We start from the raw sequence: 21064 nt of genomic DNA on the forward strand, positions 1-21064 counted from the left end.
GGCCTGGTACGTTCATAAGCAAAACCCTGCACGTTAGGATCACTGAAGGGAACTTAAAGGTGGTATAGAATAGATAACGTTTTCATGTAGAGTAACCACTTGAAAACAATAATACATCCTCAGAGCGTTTAGAAAGGTGCGGAATAAAGGTATATAAAGAATATGCATACTAAATGGTTAAAGGAACACGCCAACATGATGGGAAATGCACTTACCGTTAAGAATTTCCTCTCTCAGTAGAAAATGTATATTACTCCTATTTAGTGCAGGGTAAAAAAAACGATACAAAAAGGTTTACTTGAGAATATAAGCCCTAAAGGTACATGCCTAAGTAAATGGAAGATTGCTCCACTTCTACAAGGCCAATTTGCATGTTCTTGGTATCTAGGAACATCTAGGGACCTGGGGGTATGTATTACCAGTGTCAGAAATATTGTGTCTGTTACTAAGCTTGAGTAAATTGTAATGAAAATAATTTAAATTATGATTTATTTTTGCATCTGTGCCGGTGAATAACACCATGTTACAATTCTGAGCAAGCCGAGCTCGCTCACTGAGCTCATTCAGCACCTTCTTGAGATCAAGTGTAAAACTAAAAATCTAAGCAAATGAATAAGGGAAGATGATTAAACAGAAGGATTTGTAGATACAGTAATAAATGATAATCGATTTTATTATAAATTCATATTTGACCTTGAACTTGACCTTGACCTTATTATGGCCAAATCATATGGATAGGGAAAAGGCTCCTCTTTCCAATGGCAGGGTTGAATCTGGATTTAGTCATTTCCTTGCAGTTTAAAAGAGATATAATTAGCATTTTTTCTATAAATCGTATTTTCGGTAAATCGTATAAAACATCGGTAAAAATGAAAATATACACTTTGACTACTGTTTTGATAGGGTTATGGTATTTACTCTTGGCTACAAAAAAAATTATAAAAAAAAACAGAACCTCTTAACATCCAAGGGCCCACATGTGGGCCCTCATGAGGACGATTCGCGACGCGCCACTTTGCCGACCTCTAGCGGCTTGGGTGCGCATTTTCTTTAATAATAATAATAATAATACAATATATATAATTAAAGCCCTATTTGTTGCCTGTCAATTGCCCTTTCAGGTTACAAAATCCGTTCAGCGGTTCTCGAGTTACATGCCGATATATGAGGTGTGTACCAAAGTACACATTACCACCCCGACCTCCGGGGGCTCTAGCTCCGTCAATCATTTGGCGATCTCGAAATAATTTGGACACGGTTGTAGCCAATGAGTGTGGCTTTCGAATGATACCCCAGGATATGATAATTGGGGATCTAATACGGTCTCTATTGATCAATTTATGATAAAGAAAAGCAAGGTCCCCTAAAGGGGGACCTACAGGCTTAACAGGTTAAGACAATTTATGATTGAACCCTTTCACTACCACACTACAGAAAGTTAACCCTTTCACTACCACACTACAGACAGTTAACCGTCTGGTAGTGTGGTAGTGAAAGGGTTAACCTTCTGTAGTGTGGTAGTGAACGGGTTGACCCGTTGTCGTGTGGCAGTAAAAGGGTTAACCTTCTGTATTGTCGCAGTGAAAGGGTTAACCGTTTGGCAATGTGGCAGTGAAAGGGGTACAACTCTGGTGGCTAAGGGTCAGTGGTGTTGTTCATCAAACAGTGTCGAACTTGAGTGCTACACTCTGAGTGCATAGTAGTAAATACATCATTATTAGCATAGTAGGTACAGTAGTAGTATAGGCATAATAGCATAGAAGAGGTACGTTTATATGTCTCCTCAGCCATAGTAGTTTTGTAAACATAGTACACAACGTATATATTCTATACAAACTATAAGTATAAACTATAACTATAAATATATAGTCACAGAACCAAGCATTTCACTATAATGTACCTGATATGTGACAAATAAAACAAAACACGAAACTTGAATTTGTGTGTGAGATCAAATGGTAAATGCTGCGCATTTAAATAGCGCTTTTATCCAAAGCGCTTTACAATTTGTTCCTCACATTTGACCCGTTCACTCACGCATTCACACACCGATGCTGAGGAGTGCAGTCGCAGACCTGCTCATCAGGAGCAATTAGGGGCTAAGTGTCTTGCTCAAGGACACTTCGGCAGGAGCGGGAATTTAACCTGGAACCTCTGGATTACCAGACGACTGCTCCACCTCCCGAGCCACTGTCCCTCCCCCCAGATTATGTGCGAAAATAATAAATCAACGTTGTTTGTTTTTTCGGCGAAGTGCCCCTTTAAGTGAGAGAGGGGGGGGGGGAGAAAAGAGACATTACCTCGGCTGCTGCTGACTAACATTGTGGCTGTTTTGACCCTGGAGCGGCTGTTTCAAACGAGCAACCCCCCCCCCCCCCCCCCCCCCCCCACACCCCCACGCACATGACCCAGAGGTTGGAGACAGCAAGGAGAGGAGAGAAAGCGTGGGAACTTTTCACACAGCTGAAGGCATTGACCTCAGAGAGGAGAGAGTGAGAGAGAGAGAGAGAGAGAGAGAGAGAGAGAGAGAGAGAGAGAGAGAGAGAGAAGAGAGAGAGAGAGAGAGAGAGAGAGAGAGTTATTCATTTACTTGTTTTGGACGTTGTCTCTCGTCCCGCTAACCGGGCCGTGTGTTAGGAGACGAGGGGGTCAGAGAGTGGGGGTCGGCGGGAAAGATGGGAGCGAATCTAACGATAGCCGCGGGGGGGGGGGGGGGGGGTGACGAGGAGGAGGAGGAGGAGGAGGAGGAGGAGGAGGAGGAGGAGGAGGAGGAGGAGGAGGGGGGGGCGGACGACAAGTCGAGAGTATGTCGGTTCTTAGGGAACGTTACACCCGAGGGTACGTTTAGGCTGAAGGGAACATTCCTCTGTGGAAACCATTGGGCTGAGGGAAGATTAGGCTGAGGGAACATTGAGCTGAGGGAACATGAGCTGAGGGAACATTGGGCTGAGGGAACATTAGGCTGAGGGAACATTGAGCTGAGGGAACATTGAGCTGAGGGAAGATTGAGCTGAGGGAACATTGAGCTGAGGGAACATTGAGCTGAGGGAACATTGAGCTGAGGGAACATTGAGCTGAGGGAGCATTGGGCTGAGGGAACATTGACCTGAGGGAACATTGAGCTGAGGGAGCATTGAGCTGAGGGAACATTGAGCTGAGGGAGCATTGGGCTGAGGGAGCATTGGGCTGAGGGAACATTGACCTGAGGGAACATTGAGCTGAGGGAACATTGATCTGAGGGAACATTGAGCTGAGGGAACATTGAGCTGAGGGAACATTGAGCTGAGGGAACATTGAGCTGAGGGAACATTGAGCTGAGGGAACATTAGGCTGAGGGAACATTGAGCTGAGGGAACATTGATCTGAGGGAACATTGAGCTGAGGGAACATTGAGCTGAGGGAACATTGAGCTGAGGGAACATTGAGCTGAGGGAACACTAGGCTGAGGGAACATTAAGCTGAAGGAACACTAGGCTGAGGGAACACTAGGCTGAGGGAACACTAGGCTGAGGGAATACTAAGCCCAGTAATTGTAGATCAAATAAGGACACAGTGACTTTGAAAAGGGTTGAAGGCCACTTCCACGTCTCACAGTGTTTGCATAGTGTTTCAACATGAATGGCAGTGAACGACGTTTACAAATGTAGGCGGTAGTGTTGCACGATACACCAATACTAGAAGAGTATTGTGATACCCAGCCGTTAGAAATGGTCCAATACTCCATTTTATTAGTATCGATACTCAAGTTTTTTATTTTATAATATACAAATATATTTAAAAAATAAGCATGTGCTTCGGCCTATTCCTTTTTTTCGGCCATTGATTTTGGATTTTGTGCGTGAGCTTACCTTGAATATGTACATTTGTGATTTTTTTTCTTTTTTCTTTTTGTAAGTCCACACAAGTGTGCTTTTGATTTATCTGTAAACAAGACCGAAAAATAAACTTCATTCATTCATTCATGATGATTTTGCAATACTTTTTTTTTAGGGATGCTAGATATTGGCTTTTTTACCGATACCGATATATACCGATATTGTCCAACTCTTAATTTCCGATACCGATATCAACCGATACCGATATATGCAGGGTTTCCCCCCCAAAAAATGGAATAATTTCAGGTAATTAACATTACATATCTCTTGTGTGGAATTCATAATAATAATAATGGATTGGATTTATGCATACTTTTGACAATAAATAAAATCAGAATTTGTTCTTACTTGCTTGCCTGGGTAAATAAAGGTTATAGAAATGTAAAAAAATAAATAAAAACATTTAAAACCGATACCGATATTTTCCAATATCACATTTTAATGCCGATATCGGCCGATAATATCGGACATCCCTACTTTATTTTTTTTATTTTTTTTAAACCTTTTTAATGTTCCTGTGAATAAGTGCATGTATGTAGCAGAGGAGGGTATGAGTGGGTACATGCGTGTGTGGTGTGTCAGTGAGTGTGGGTACAACACATGTATGTATGGTAGTGTGTCAATACAGTAGGTACATCATGGATGTGTTGTGTGGTAGAGTGGGTATGTAGGTATCGTTATTTTAGGTGCTACACGAACCAATCTCGTTGTACTGTATTGTGCAATGACAATAAAGCTTCTACTAAGTCTACTAACTGTGATACTCAGGCTGGTATGGGTATCGAAGTCAGATTTTGGTATCGTGACAACACTAGTATAGGCTGAGCTCTCTAAGTTATACACTGTATACACTCTGTACACAACGTGTGTTGAAGATAGGGGCTAATTTCTGCTAATGGCAAGAAAAGTCAAAAGTAGACTGTTATGGTCCTTTAATAAGGAAGTGAACGATGACCGAGACAGAAAAAACACAAAAAAAAGGGAAGGTCAGTGCGGGGTCAAAGGTCGGGCACAACTGATTCATCGTGGACTATCAATCATTCACCGAATGAGCAAACTCACAACGACTGTCAATACATGCATGCAAATATCCAGTTAATATTATATTTGAGCATTTCGTTATTTTTTTATGTTGACTCATCACATCCCATTTACAACGGCACGATTACGCTCTTATCCCGCATATGAGAGACCATTTACATTACATTTAACATTTTGTCATTTAGCTGACACTTTTATCCAAAGTGACTTACTGTACAAGTTCTGTACAACAGGTCAGCAGGAATTGGGTACAACTCTATCAGCTGAGTAACAATGTTCATCAATGTGTTGAAACTTGAGCGCTGCATTGTTGAGTGCATAGTGTAGTCAAGACATATTAGTATAGTAGGAAGAGTGCATAGTAGTAGAGGACAGCAAGAAGGTTAATATAAAACATTTTAAATTTAATTTCAGATAGTGATTGAAGAAGTGTGTTTTTTAGTCGACGGCAAAGGATTGGTCGGGTTTCGGCCGTCCTAACTGTGGTGGGAAGTTCGTTCCACCATTGTGGAGTGAGGACCCGAGAATAGGCGGCTTCTCTTTGATGACCCTCCCGGAGCTCAGATAGGAGTGGGTCTGAGGTGGATAGGAGTGGGTCTGAGGTGGATAGGAGTGGGTCTGAGGTGGATAGGAGTGGGTCTGAGGTGGATAGGAGTGGGTCTGAGGTGGATAGGAGTGGGTCTGAGGTGGATAGGAGTGGGTCTGAGGTGGATAGGAGTGGGTCTGAGGTGGATAAGAGTGGGTCTGAGGAGGATAGGAGTGGGTCTGAGGCAGATAGGAGTGGGTCTGAGGCAGATAGGAGTGGGTCTGAGGCAGATAGGAGTGGGTCTGAGGAGGATAGGAGTGGGTCTGAGGCAGATAGGAGTGGGTCTGAGGCAGATAGGAGTGGGTCTGAGGCAGATAGGAGTGGGTCTGACGTGGATAGGAGTGGGTCTGAGGTGGGTAGGATGGGTCTGAGGTGGATAGGAGTGGGTCTGAGGTGGATAGGAGTGGGTCTGAGGTGGATAGGAGTGGGTCTGAGGAGGATAGGAGTGGGTCTGAGGCAGATAGGAGTGGGTCTGAGGCAGATAGGAGTGGGTCTGAGGCAGATAGGAGTGGGTCTGAGGAGGATAGGAGTGGGTCTGAGGCAGATAGGAGTGGGTCTGACGTGGATAGGAGTGGGTCTGAGGCAGATAGGAGTGGGTCTGAGGCAGATAGGAGTGGGTCTGAGGCAGATAGGAGTGGGTCTGAGGCAGATAGGAGTGGGTCTGACGTGGATAGGAGTGGGTCTGAGGTGGATAGGAGTGGGTCTGACGTGGATAGGAGTGGGTCTGAGGTGGATAGGAGTGGGTCTGAGGTGGATAGGAGTGGGTCTGAGGTGGATAGGAGTGGGTCTGAGGTGGATAGGAGTGGGTCTGAGGCGGATAGGAGTGGGTCTGACGTGGATAGGAGTGGGTCTGACGTGGATAGGAGTGGGTCTGAGGTGGATAGGAGTGGGTCTGACGTGGATAGGAGTGGGTCTGAGGTGGATAGGAGTGGGTCTGAGGTGGTAGGAGTGGGTCCTGAGGTGGATAGGAGTGGGTCTGAGGTGGATAGGAGTGGGTCTGAGGTGGATAGGAGTGGGTCTGAGGCGGATAGGAGTGGGTCTGACGTGGATAGGAGTGGGTCTGAGGTGGATAGGAGTGGGTCTGAGGTGGATAGGAGTGGGTCTGATAGAAGTGGGTCTGAGGTGGATAGGAGTAGGTCTGAGGTCTGAGGCAGATAGGATCGGGTCTGATGCGGCCAGAGGATGTAGAGCAGAGGGGTCTTGACTGACACCTGGGGATACGCTGACATTAAACGGCATGTAGGGCTGAAAACCTGGGAATAATAATAATAATAATAATAATACATCTAATTTTATATAGCGCTTTTCCAGGTGCTCAAAGACGCTTTCCATGGATAGAAGAGACAAACTATGGCAAAACAAAAACAGAACAAAAATAATAGATGACAAAATAAAATAAAACTGACAGAATTAGAGGTCAAAAGCAAGATTGAAAAGGGTGGGTTTTGAGGGCTGATTTAAAAGATGTCAGGGTGTTTGCATCACGGATATGGCGGGGAGGGCATTCCAGAGGGAGGGGGCAGCAGCAGCAAAGGCCCTGTCACCCCCAGGTCCGGAGCTTGGTCCGTGGGAGGTGTTAGGAGTCGGACAGGTAGGGAGGGGCAAGGTTGTTTGAGGGCTTTAATGTGATGAGAAGTATTTTAAATTGTATCCTGTATTTGATCGGAAGCCAATGGAGTTCGTGGAGGACAGCGGTGATGTGATCAGAGCGACTGGGTGGAGGTGAGCATGCGGGCAGCAGAGTTTTGGACATATTGGAGTTTATTGAGGATAGTGTTTGGTGAGCCGTAGAGGATGCTGTTACAGTAGTCCAGTCTTGATTAAATGAATGCATGAACCAGTGTTTCAGCAGCGGAGAGTGATAGGGAGGGGCGGAGACGACCAATGTTCCGGAGGTGGTAGAAGGCCGTTTTGGTTATGTGGTTCACATGGGGCAGGAAAGAAAGGGTGGAGTCCAGGATGATGCCAACAAGGTTACGGACGTGAGTGGAGGGGGTGACAAATGGAACCATCAATATTTAGGGAGGAATCCTGCGTGTGGCTGGTGAGGGATTTTGGACCGATAATGATGATTTCTGATTTATTGCAGTTTAGTTTGAGAAAGTTTGAGACGGTAACATCTACGGTTGGGTTGTACAATCTGCAGAAGTTCTGTTTCCATGGCAATATAGTCGCAATAATCCGTTTAGTCACTCACGTACCGCATTAGCAATCGGAACGTGGAAATACACATGAAAGGGGGTGAATGATGATATTGACAAACCTGGAGGCGGCGACTAGACCTAATCACAGATAACTGTGACTGTACAACGGAGGGTAGCCCCCCCCCCCCCCCCCCCCCCAACCACCTCCAATGTAAATTACCCAGTATGGTTGTCAATATCCCAACGTACCCAACCCCCCCCACCCAACCTCCTCCAATGTACAGTTTCTACGTCAAATGTATATACTCCCTTTTCTTGACTCCTTCTGTATCACAAACAGTACTGTATTTGCAAATCTGATATGTCATAAATGTATAGATGTAGCAGTACTGACTATCTGTATGTCATGTATGTCATATATGTCCTGATGAATTGAAAATGGGGGACCCTGATGTAAACAAGACAAAAGTCTTTCTCTGGTCTGCATCCCCTTAACAATTGTGTGTATTGAGCTGTACTGTATTGTACCCATTCTGCAATCTGTTAATAAAGTTTTCAATCAATCAATCAAAGCCTACCGCAATAGATTAGATTAGATTAGATTGTAATGTATTGTCATCATACAGCTCAAGTACAGTACAACGGAAAGAAGTTTGGCATCTAACCAGAGTGCAAATGTAACGGTAAGGGGCAATAGTAATATACAATGTACAGGTGATTAAACTGGGTACAAAATATACAAATTAGTACTACTGAGTGTAGTGCTGTATCATACAGAGTTGTAGTATAATAAATAAAGACAGTATGACTACTTCTGGCCAGCAGCGTACTAGTAGGAGTAGAATATGTACAGATATATATATAGTAAAGGACTATGTGCAGGTAAGTACAGACAGGTGAGGATATGTATATGCGGTGAGAATAAATGTATATATATATATATATATATATAATATACAGCATTATTGTACATGCTATTATCATACAAAGCTATGCAGGTAACTGGTATACAAGCAAGTATAGAGGGGTTATATGCAGGTATATTCAGACAAATGTGGGTAGTTATAAATTATATAAAAGATATAAATGTAAATATGTGGTATATACAGCACTGTTGTACATGCTATCATACAGAGTATATGGGTAGACAGTGAAAGCAGTAGGTATAGTGTTGTGGAATATTTCAAATGAGCCAAACAGTGAAGCTGTAGAAATTCAGAATGAGTCAATTGTATAAAAATAGAACATAGTTTATTTATCTATTTCCACGGCCATAGAAAGGAAATGATCACTTTATCATCAGAGACACACAAAGCGTCTGACCAGAAAGTGACAAAGGGGTCTGGTCAGACTTACATTAAATACATAATCGACATGACGTACATAAGATACCCAGATATGACAAGAAAGGTAAACAAAAAATGCCCTAGTGAGAGAAAATGAAAACAAAGATGGGCTCCAGGGACTTTGTTGTGTCTTCACACTAGAACTGAAGAGGAAATAGATTAACTATAATATGAACTTTATAGCACACACTCACTTTAAACAAACACACTGTAGCACCCACTCCCCACACTTTATATTTATTGATGAAGGATTGCACTACAACTCGTACACCTTACTGTAAATTGTACCTAAATTGTACCTCATCCCATTTCTGCTTTGCACTATATAGTATTGTACATTAGTACACTGCATAGTATTGTATATTATATGGTAACTCAGTTACGTCTATTCTGCATCGAACATTGTACATATGTCTATACTGAACACTGTGACCTCATTTTCTACTTCTAATTTACATGCTATACTATGTTATTTGATACTATCTTGTCTAGCACAGTCTCTGGAGCGTGACAGTAAGAAGCATTTTGTATGAAAGTATTCTGTACTTCTGTATGACAACTATTAAAGAAACTTGAAACTTGAAAAGAACCTTGGACCTCGCGTCTCTCCTGGCCCTTTGGCTGTTATTGTTAAGACTGCTAAGACTGTCGTCCTAGTGTCTTTGAGCTGTAGTTAGTTGACCTATATTAAACTAGTCAAGGCGATCAGAGATAGAATAATGTATTTTAACACAGATCTATAGACATGATAATATTTGACCATCACAGAGTATAGGTATAAATTAAATACACCACTTGCGCTTGAAATCTTACGCTACATTTGGCACAAAACAACGCGACTGATCGCGACGGACCGCTCCGAGAGCGAGGCCTACAGTATGTATACGGAACAAACACACGAGAGGAGCGGCGACGGCCCTGTGACTTGCTTCCGACCCCTGGTCACGGCGGCACGTGCACCATTTGGCTACCGAGGTGCTGCTTTGCATGCTTCTTGTGCACCTGCTGGCAAAACACGGGGCGTGGCACGGCGAGGCGAGATGCTTTAACCCCTGAGCCGCCAGGCTCGCCGTGGCCGCCTCCACCTTTCTCTAGGCTCGCCAGAGAGAGTCTGTCTTTCAGGTTACCCCCCCCCCCCCCCCCCCCCCCCCCCCGAGTCTGTCTTTCAGGTTACGTTGAGGGAACATTAGGTTAAAGGAACATTAGGTTAAAGGAACATTAGTGGTCTGAGGGAACATTAGGTTAAAGGAACATTAGGTTGAGGGAACATTGGTCTGAGGGAACATTAGGTTAAAGGAACATTAGGTTAAAGGAACATTAGGTTAAAGGAACATTAGGTTGACGGAACATTAGGTTGAGGGAACATTAGGTTGACGGAACATTAGGTTAAAGGAACATTAGGTTAAAGGAACATTCGGTTAAAGGAACATTAGGTTAAAGGAACATTAGGTTAAAGGAACATTCGGTTGAGGGAACATTAGGTTAAAGGAACATTAGGTTAAAGGAACATTAGGTTAAAGGAACATTAGTTTAAGGGAACATTAGGTTGAGGGAACATTAGGTTAAAGGAACATTAGGTTAAGGGAACACTAGGTTAAAGGAACATTAGGTTGAGGGAACATTAGGTTAAAAGAACATTAGGTTAAGGGAACATTAGGTTAAAGGAACATTAGGTTAAAGGAACATTAGGTTAAAGGAACATTAGGTTAAAGGAACATTAGGTTGAGGGAACATTAGGTTGAGGGAACATTAGGTTAAAGGAACATTGGTCTGAGGGAACATTAGGTTGAGGGAACATTAGGCTGAGGGAACATTAGGTTGAGGGAACATTAGGTTGAGGGAACATTAGGCTGAGGGAACATTGAGCTGAGGGAACATTGAGCTGAGGGAACATTGAGCTGAGGGAACATTAGGCTGAGGGAACATTGAATGCAGGGAACATTAGGCTGCAGATCGTGAGGCTGCTGAACATTAGGCTGCAGATGAGGCCAGATGAGTGTCACGCAGTTCTCCGAGAGACACCCCCCCACCCCCCCCCCCCCGCGGTGAGGAGGCGATGAAAAGGGAGGGTAATGAATTCATGGCTCTTTAAGGGAACGATCCCAGCTGCTCTAATGTGACAATAAAGACCCGCTATACCTTTGTTCTCTCACAGAGTCTCTATTTCATAAAGGAACCGTTCCCCCGGCCTCCCTCCCTCCCTCCCTCCCTCCGCCTGCCCTTCGCTCCACTACCTGTTTTGTGGTTCTTTTCAAGCATGGGATTTGGGACGGGGCTCTGGTGATGATGACGGGGAGTGACTTCAGAGCGCGCAGGCTCCCGCCTCGCTAGGTGGACCCGAGTCTCCCCTCGCGCGGTGGAGACCTCCTCCCTGCTTCTTTTTTTGTGTGTGTTGTTTTTCTTCCAGTAAATCATTTGTGGCTCCGTCCTCCTCGGCAGTGAGAATCCCCCCCCGACACAGCTGTCGGTGAAGGGGTTCAAGGATGTGGGCGTCGGGCTCTCCGTTTAGCCACCTTCCACACAGCGGTCGTAATAGCAGGGGAGGGGGGTCAACTGCTATTAGACTCCTCTCCCATATAATATTAATGCGGATCATAATTATGTTTATGTTTATTAAAGGATCCCCATTAGAGACACATGCAAGAGCCTCTCTAGATAACATACTTGACAAGTTTGCAAGATATCTCTTAATATATTTTTTGAACGTAATTTTGTTATGTATTGTTTTGTGGATACAATGTTTTTTTCGGCAGAGCATTCCAGAGTACTATATTGACCACCACCTATATTATGCCAGTGACTGTGAGTTTGAGAAAATTAGATTTTGGTGCTGTTTTTGTTCTGATGTTACCAGAAGCGGCCCCTTTAGTGTTGTAACCATGTTCAGAAGTCATTTGTAACTGATGAGCCAAGCTAGATGGCTTATGTTCCATGCTGTTGTTGTTGTTGTTGTTGTTGTTCAACCTTAGTTAGGGTGGTTTGGCAGTATGCTTCGGCGTCGAGTGAGTGAGGCAATCGCTCAAATGATGATGATGAGTGGCCATCGCCGAGGATCTCATATGGAACATTTTACAAACAAGAGGAAGAACGAGGGGTCTTTAAGATGTACCGCTTTAGTTTTTATTGCCCTCGTGTGGCCTCTAAAAAAATGAAACTCCTACGCAAAAATAAACAAACGTGTTGCACTGGATTACAGGACAGAAGGTATAGGTCTACATTTTGACCAATATTAAATAATAATAATAATAATAATAATAATAATATTAATAATAATAATAATAATAATAATAATAATAATAATAATAATAATAATAATAATAATAATAATAATAATAATAATAATAATAATAATAATAATAATAATAATAATAATAATAATAATAATAATAATAATAATAATAATAATAATAATAATAATAATAATAATAATAATAATAATAATAATAATAATAATAATAATAATAATAATAATAATAATAAACAAATGCAGACTTGACGCATCAAAGAACTTATGCACACAGGTTTCAGTGTCAGTGTGTGCTCTCTAATTATAAGAGGCACACGCTAAAGACTTCTGTTCGATGTTTCACCAGCTTGTTTCGAAGTCGCGTCCATGTGCGATGGCACTTAGGCAGCTAATTGCTAAGTTACTGTAAACACTGGTCACCCCCACTTACATGCACATTCAAACCCGGGTGGAGAATCCAGCAGTAGCCTAGTAGCAAGAGACCTCTCCCCCTTATGAATATTAAGAAGCCACCCCGCCCCCCTGCCACCCCTCCCTCTCTCTCTGAACTTGCTGTTAAACCGGAGCAGTCATTTGTCCACACAGACCTCCTCTGCTCGTGGACATTGTTTGTATCACAGGCGATCAGGAGGACCATAATATAATAAGAGATAAAGGAGCCTCACACAATAGTCGGACGGACAAAAGGCTGGGGGAGAAGGAGAAGAAGAAGGGGGCAGGCCATTTCTTTGCCATTTGGAAATCCATGCTCTTTTGAAAAGGTGTTGTCCTCTCTCTCCACTCGTGCATGTGCAGATCGCGGGAGTATATAGCCGTGGTGGTGGAGCGGCCGGACGGACTTGTATAGTAGTTTCACAGCCAGCAGGACACCCAGCAGCATCATCCCGATCCCGACAGAATAAGGCATGATCCTGAGACGGGACTCGTTCCTCCTGCAGATGTTGCTGCACTGCCTCTGGCTCAAGGTACGTGGTGCTGGTGGTGGATGACATGATCGACCTGCAAGAGACAAGAAAAGCACCTTTCTCTCTCTCTCTACATTTTCAACTTAAAATGTTTTAGGTTGATTGGGATGTGATTTTTATATGTGAGCAAAAAAAAATAACATTTTATCGATTATTTGAACTCCGCGTGGTTTGCCATTAAAACATTGCATGATGGCGAAACACGGCAAAAGCTTTCTTCATTTAGCCAAATAATAATAAACTTACTTCACTGCACTTGTGCTAGTTATTAGCGAGGGAATGTTAGCTGTTTGGGTGGATTTTCTTGCATACATCATCTATTTTGTAGGCTATTAATTAACATTATTATCTTAGACACCATAGTGTTCAGACCCTGAAAAAAAAGAAAAGAAAAACGTAACCCATTCTCATTTGCAAATAAATACAACACATATATCTCAAAGTCCCGTATAAGTATACTATATCTGTTATATATTAGTTAGTTACGCTGCTTGTCAGTATAGTGTACATATACATCTGATTAGCACTATTACTCAGTAGTACTAATTCATATATTTTTATATCCAGTTTAAAATCACCTGCTGTACATTGTATATTATTACTATTACACTTTACTGTTACATTTGCACTCTGGTTGGATGCCCAAGCTCATTTTCGTTGTGCTGTACACTTGTGCTGTGATGATGACAATACATGACTGAATGAATGAATGAATGAATGAATGAAAACTTTATTTAACAGATTGCAGAATGGGTACAATACAGACAGTAGCCTACGGCTCAATACACAATTATTAAGGGGTTGCAGTCCAGAGAAATACGTTTGTCTTGTTTACATCAGGGTCCCCCATTTTCAATTCATAGTGCCATTTATGACATACACAACATATATGACATTTATGGCATAGGGACATACATACATGACATACAGGATACAGATATATAGTACTGTTACATTTGTGACATATACGATATGCAAATATACAGTACTGTAACATAATAACACCTAAACTTATATTTTCACGTGATGGTTCCCCAGGGGTCTGTGGCGTCGGGACACTTCGACCTGCAGGTCGTCTCCATGCAGAACGTGAACGGCGCGCTCCTGACGGGCGCCTGCTGCGACGGGGCGGCTCCTCGGAGCGGGAGCGGGGCCCAGGACCTCCGGTGCGCTGGCGGCGAGGAGTGCGACACGTATTTCCGTGCGTGTCTAAAGGAGTACCAGCTGAAGGTGGCGCCCCAGGGGCCGTGCAGCTACGGGAGCGCGTCCACCCCCGTGGTCGGAGGGAATACCTTTTCTTTGCGCAACAACCTCGCGAGGAGCGACGACAGATCCAGGATTGTACTGCCTTTCAGCTTCGCCTGGCCGGTGAGTTGAACCATCATCATCAATCGTCATCACTGTGTCTGTTTGTCTGTTTGTGCTTGAATTGGGTGGGGGGGGGGGGGGGTATGGCTTGCACCGCGCAGGAGAAGCAACCCGGGATGACCCCCCCCCCCCACGCACCCATATCAAAGAAATTCAAGTTTTGTTTTATTTGTCACATAAGTAAAGGTACATTAAGTGAAATGTTTGGTTCTGTATGAGCCTCCTGTCCTGAGATTGTGCTTCATGCTGTAAAAATAATAAAGACCAAATACTATAATACAAAATAATACAATACACAAACTGAAAGTACAAAATGCATGAATGCAAAATGAGGAACAGTAATAGTGTAGTTAGTGTTTTTGCTCAGATACAGATCGGGGGATTTGAGTGCTCGGTTGGTGCTCTCTCTCTCTCTCTCTCTCTCTCTCTCTCTCTCTCTCTCTCTCTCTCTCTCTCTCTCTCTCTCTCTCTCCCTCTCTCTCTCTCTGTCTCTCTCTCTCTCTCTCTGTCTCTCTCTCCCTCTCTCTCTCTCTGTCTCTCTCTCCCTCTCCCTCTCTCTCTCCCTCTCCCTCTCCGTCTCTCCCTCTCTCTCTCTCTCTCTCTCTCTCTCTCTCTCTCTCTGTCTCTCTCTGTCTCTCTCTCGCTCTCTCTCTCTCTCCTCTCCCTCTCCCTCTCCCTCTCCCTCTATTTGTATTTGTTTTGGAATTCAGACGTGACAAGATTATCCGCACAAACACCGGTCGTGCTCTAGACTGTGGCTGAACATTTAGCATTTCCATGAACAACGTGCTTCTTCTGGCGCGGCAGCAGCCTGAGCGTATAAACGTGTGATCTGTGTGAAGTGTGTCCTGTTGTAGAAGAAGGAACCTCGAAATGAACGAGTGACAACTGTCTAATCGAAGCATGATGACCAAGGGTTGGAGTTCACTGCAAATATATCACAGATAGCCTTACGATACTTTGACTTATACTCGAGTCAGTACCATCCACATACTACTTACGATACTTTGACTTATACTCGAGTCAGTACCATCCACATACTACTTACGATACTTTGTCATTATACTCGAGTCAGTACCATCCACATACTTACGATACTTTGTCATTATACTCGAGTCAGTACCATCCACATACTTACAATACTTTGTCATTATACTCGAGTCAGTACCATCCACATACTTACGATACTTTGTCATTATACTCGAGTCAGTACCATCCACATACTTACGATACTTTGTCATTATACTCGAGTCAGTACCATCCACATACTTACGATACTTTGACATTATACTCGAGTCAGTACCATCCACATACTTACAATACTTTGACTTATACTCGAGTCAGTACCATCCACATACTTACAATACTTTGACTTATACTCGAGTCAGTACCATCCACATACTTATAATACTTTGACATTATACTCGAGTCAGTACCATCCACATACTTACGATACTTTGTCATTATACTCGAGTCAGTACCATCCACATACTTACGATACTTTGTCATTATACTCGAGTCAGTACCATCCACATACTTACAATACTTTGACATTATACTCGAGTCAGTACCATCCACATACTTACGATACTTTGTCATTATACTCGAGTCAGTACCATCCACATACTTACGATACTTTGTCATTATACTCGAGTCAGTACCGTCCACATACTTACGATACTTTGTCATTATACTCGAGTCAGTACCATCCACATACTTACAATACTTTGACTTATACTCGAGTCAGTACCATCCACATACTTACGATACTTTGACATTATACTCGAGTCAGTACCATCCACATACTTACAATACTTTGACTTATACTCGAGTCAGTACCATCCACATACTTACAATACTTTGACTTATACTCGAGTCAGTACCATCCACATACTTACGATACTTTGACATTATATACTCGAGTCAGTACCATCCACATACTACTTACGATACTTTGACTTATACTCGAGTCAGTACCATCCACATACTTGTCTCACGCTGCTCCGACCCGACACGTGTAATCCACAGATGTATGAAGGACAGACAGACTATGCAAACCTCAATGCACTGCTAGCTGCCGACATGTCTTGGGGATGGGCACAGAATCCGGTACTTAGTTTTAAAGGGGAACTACCGTATCTTATAAATGGCCTTTTTCAGTGTTTAGCATTGTTTCCTAGCTATGTGGACTTATATTAATATGATCTATGTCTCTAATTCTCATATTGGCGCATTCTTCCAATTCTCCTCTCACAATATTCACCCTCACTGAACTGAGTCATCTGAAAATGTGCTGATTTGTGATGTCAGAGAGACACCGCTGCATGATGATGTTCAGGCGGCGCAGTGGTTTAGGAGCCCAGGCTAAAAACGGCTTAAGATCTTGAGGTAGAAAAATGCTGTTTTTGACGACTTCATTAGAAATACAAAACAATGAATTAAAAAAAATAAAAAATTACAGAGGTGTTCCATAAACTCACAGGAATTGTGTAAAAGTGCCCAAATAGTGAAGGAAATAGTAAAATAGTTCCCCTTTAAGGGTACCGACCGAATCACGTCGGTACTACCTACCGAGTACCGATTCCCGTGAAATTCCACATTTCTTACCTAGGATTTGACTTGATTCAACAACAAAGCAGTCGGGGCGATGGCACGCCGAAAACGGTTGCAAGTGTGGTTACACTTTACAAAGCTATAGATACAGACAACTCTCGCTGCAATTTTATATATTATATATATATATATTAACAAATTGTTCTAAATAAATAATAATGATAATAAATAATTTGAAGTTTGGAGATTTTATTTTTACAACTGAGGTAGGTAGATTACATTTTTAGAGACTAAAGTACCGAAAAAAGGTACCGTTCGGTACCGGTATCGATTCACAGGTACCGGTATCGATTCACAGGTACCGGTATCGGTTCAAATGTGAACGGTACCGAACCCTATAGTCTTTAGAAGTAAAATGGTTAGAATCTGAACGTGGTTTATTATTATTATTATACCAGAGCAGCCCAATTTAACCCCTTCACTGCCACACGACAAAGGGTTAACCCTTTCACTAACCACACTACAGAAGGTTAACCCTTTACTATCAGACTACAGACGGTTAACCCTTTCACTGTGGTAATCCACAGTGAAAGAGGACAGACAGGACAGAAAGGACAGACAGTGTCCTTAACCGTGGTAGTGAAACGGTTAAGCACCGTTTACGTAATATCATTACGAACGCTCCTCTCTCACACGCTGACTCAGACCACGTCTCCAGGCAAATTAAAGGAGATTATTTTCTTCAGTGACGCAATCGGGGGAAAGTCTACTGTATAGGCTGTATTGTTAAAACCGGGTTGACGTCATGCAGCAGAAGTGAAGCCATTACAGGGTGGGGCCTCAAAAAGGGAACGGAACATAAAACATAGGGATGCAGAATGGCTCTCTTCTGTTTTTATTTTATTATTATTATTATTATTATTATTATTATTATTATTATTATTATTATTATTATTATTATTATTATTATTATTATTATTATTATTATTATTATTATTATTATCATTTTATTATTATTATTATTATTATTATTATTATTATTATTATTATTATTATTATTATTATTATTATTATTATTATTATTATTATTATTATTATTCTTTGGTTTTTACAAAGTATGTCCTGTTATTTACAACCTCTTTCCCCAATCATGTACTAAATGGGGATGCTCAGGGGGGGGGGGGTGGGTGGGTGGAGGTGGGGGGGGGGGGGGTCTTCTCTAAAGAGCGTGACCGATCGTCAGACAATAGCTCCTGTGAGAATAGACTGTAAAACACCTGGGTTATCTCGCCCGCGCTCTCTCCACACACAACCATCCACAGGAAGCAGCCCGTTCCCGCCACATAGGGCATTCCTGTCGCGTTGCTTTCACTTGACCCGTGCCGATACTCACGTGAAGAAATGTCTGAAGAAAAGACTGGTTTTTCTACCTTTTTCTTTTTTTTAATGTACACTGTATAAAAAAATATCACACGGAATTCACTGTATTGTTTTACAGATTACTTTTGTTTTTCTACTTTAAGTGTAAATGCCATAAACATACAGTAAATGACCTTTTATCAAAATATTAACCATTAAATAAAGGTTGTAATCTGTAAATGTATTTGATTTTCCTGTAATTTGACAGTAAGTATTTGTTCAGATTAGATTCAAATGTGGTGTCATCATGCACCACAAGTACAGTACAACAAAATGAAGTTTAGCATCCAACCAGAGGTGCAAAATGTAACGGTAAAGTGCAATAGTAACGTACATATTAAACTGGGTATAAAATATATATGTGTACTACTGAGTAATAGTGCTAATCAGATGTATGTACAGAGTTGTAGTATTAATATGTACAGTGATACAGGTGTAACTAGACACTATGGTAGTAAGTCATACTGACCAGCAGCGTAACTAGTAAGAGTAGGTAAGGGACATGTAGTAACTAGTAAGAGTATGTAAGGGACATGTACATATATAGATATAGTAACTAGTAAGAGTAGGTAAGGGACATGTAGTAACTAGTAAGAGTATGTAAGGGACATGTACATATATAGATATAGTAACTAGTAAGGGTATGTAAGCAGGGAGCGAAATTAACTTTTTGACTCACCGGCCAGTGGCGGGTAGATGGGAAGAATCTACCCGCCAAGCATATTTCTTACCTGCCAAATTTTTTTGATTAAAAAAAAAATATATATATATTTTATATAAACATTTTTTTTTTAAATAAAATATATATTATATAATCATACTTGTAGTTGTATTATCTGCGAGACATCGCCACCACGCAATAAGTCAAAATGCTCGCTATCTGCAAACAGCTCCACTGTCTGTGTATACTTGAGTAGCCTCCAGCTCCAGCAAGGATTCTCCGGCGATGCAGCTAGACCCTATACTAATACTCTACATTCAGCATGCAAGGATTCTCTGGACCCTATTGGTATAATATTGCGGTTCTTTGGTCTAATCACATTCATCAAGCCCTCAGCTAGAATACGCGTTGAATCAATGTTATAAGACATTGATATCAGGAGCTATCTGTAGCTACTGCTAGCCCGCTAGATAACGTTAAGACAATTTAGTTTACTGGGACATATAGATCTAACGTGAGCTAGCTAACGTGAGCTAGCTAACGAGGGAACAGAGGTATTATGCACTTGAGTAGACTATTGCTGGAGCATGTTGATATCAGCAGCTATCAGTAGCTTGCCAGCTAGATACCGTTAGACAATGCCTCGTCATGTATTAAACTAAAAGTGAATAGTTGACTGGGTCATTGTTTAAACAGTAACGGTAGCTCATGGAGGTCCGATCTAGACGAGAGCAGACTGCTCTGTGTTGATATGAGCAGAAGCCAATAGTATCCCGCTGCAGGGCTGGCCCGGCTGGGCGGATATGACTCGTTGCCACGGTTTTTTTCAAAATAAGAATATCATACGAACCGAATGCTGCTAACTGCCGGAGCCATCGATATTATGACTCTAGTTGCGCTTGGGCCGGAAATGAGACCCGCACAGATTTTCAAAATAAGAGTATCGTTATGAACTACACGTCTACACGCCACACGGCGGGCAGGGCTCTCAGTGGCAAGCGCCAAAGGTAAAAACTGAGCGCCCCTGGCGGGCGGCGGGCTTTAATTTCGCCCCCTGTATGTAAGGGACATGTACAGATATAGATATAGTATCTACAGATATGTACAGATATATATATAGTATCTACAGATATGTACAGATATATAGTATCTACAGATATGTACAGATATAGATATAGTATCTACAGATATGTACAGATTAGGGCTGCAACTAATGACTATTTTGGTAGTCGACTAATCTGTCGATTATTTTTTCGATTAGTCGACTAATCGAAAAACAACTATATTAAAAAAAAAGATATAATTTTTTTTTCACTACCTATCTTTGTGAAAGTGGCTTCTCAGCTCTGGTCCAGCTGAAGACAAAGCAGAGGAACAGATTTCTTCACCTACCGGGGACCCAAGGCCTTCCAGAGGCACTTCGCCGAGTGGCGACATGCCCACGGTATGCGTTGTCTGGTCATCCCAAACACGGCCCACTTTGCCAACGTCACCCAGATTGAGGACGCCGTCTCTCTGTGGGCCAAGCTGAAGTCACAGAAGGCATCAGAGCGGTGGCAGCCGGACACAGAGGAAGAATACGAGGACTCTAGCGGGAACGTAGTGAACAAGAAGACCTACGAGGATCTGAAGAGACAAGGCCTGCTGTAGACGACACAGAAACCCCTTGGAAAGCAACAAGAAGATTTTATTTTTTATTATTATCTTTTTCCCCCATCCCACTGTTAGTCGTTATGTCAATTCCCAACCCCCTTCCTGGTTGTTGCGCACTCCCCCCTACTGTTGGTCCGGGAGGCCGGAGACTGTCACATGCTTTCCTCCGACACATGTGCAGCCAGCCGGCAGCCAGCCTGGCCGCG

General features: G+C 42.4%; 2 protein-coding genes across 2 annotated transcripts in view; one reads left to right on the plus strand and one right to left on the minus strand.

Moving 5' to 3' along the window:
- Positions 1–2322, minus strand: part of LOC311232638 (protein jagged-1a-like) — a gene marked incomplete at its 5' end in the record, with an annotated part of 29054 nt that extends 26732 nt beyond the window's left edge. Inside the window, one exon of the mRNA XM_084319497.1 lies at positions 2301–2322. Within this exon, the coding sequence (XP_084175623.1) occupies positions 2301–2322 (22 nt within the window). The remainder of the gene's footprint in view (positions 1–2300) is intronic.
- A 10523-nt stretch (positions 2323–12845) lies between these two features.
- On the plus strand, positions 12846–20855 carry LOC311232639 (protein jagged-1a-like; the record flags this gene model as incomplete). The annotated part of the gene is made up of 3 exons (XM_084319498.1): positions 12846–13204; positions 14243–14572; positions 20610–20855. The coding sequence occupies exons 1-3, from the start codon at positions 13145–13147 to the stop codon at positions 20853–20855; spliced, it is 636 nt and encodes a 211-aa protein (XP_084175624.1). The 5' UTR covers positions 12846–13144.
- Between the last annotated feature and the right edge of the window lie 209 nt (positions 20856–21064).

The sequence above is a fragment of the Notolepis coatsorum genome, assembly GCF_963971535.1.
Source record: "Notolepis coatsorum genome assembly, chromosome: 7".
Classification (NCBI taxonomy): Eukaryota; Metazoa; Chordata; class Actinopteri; order Aulopiformes; family Paralepididae; genus Notolepis; species Notolepis coatsorum.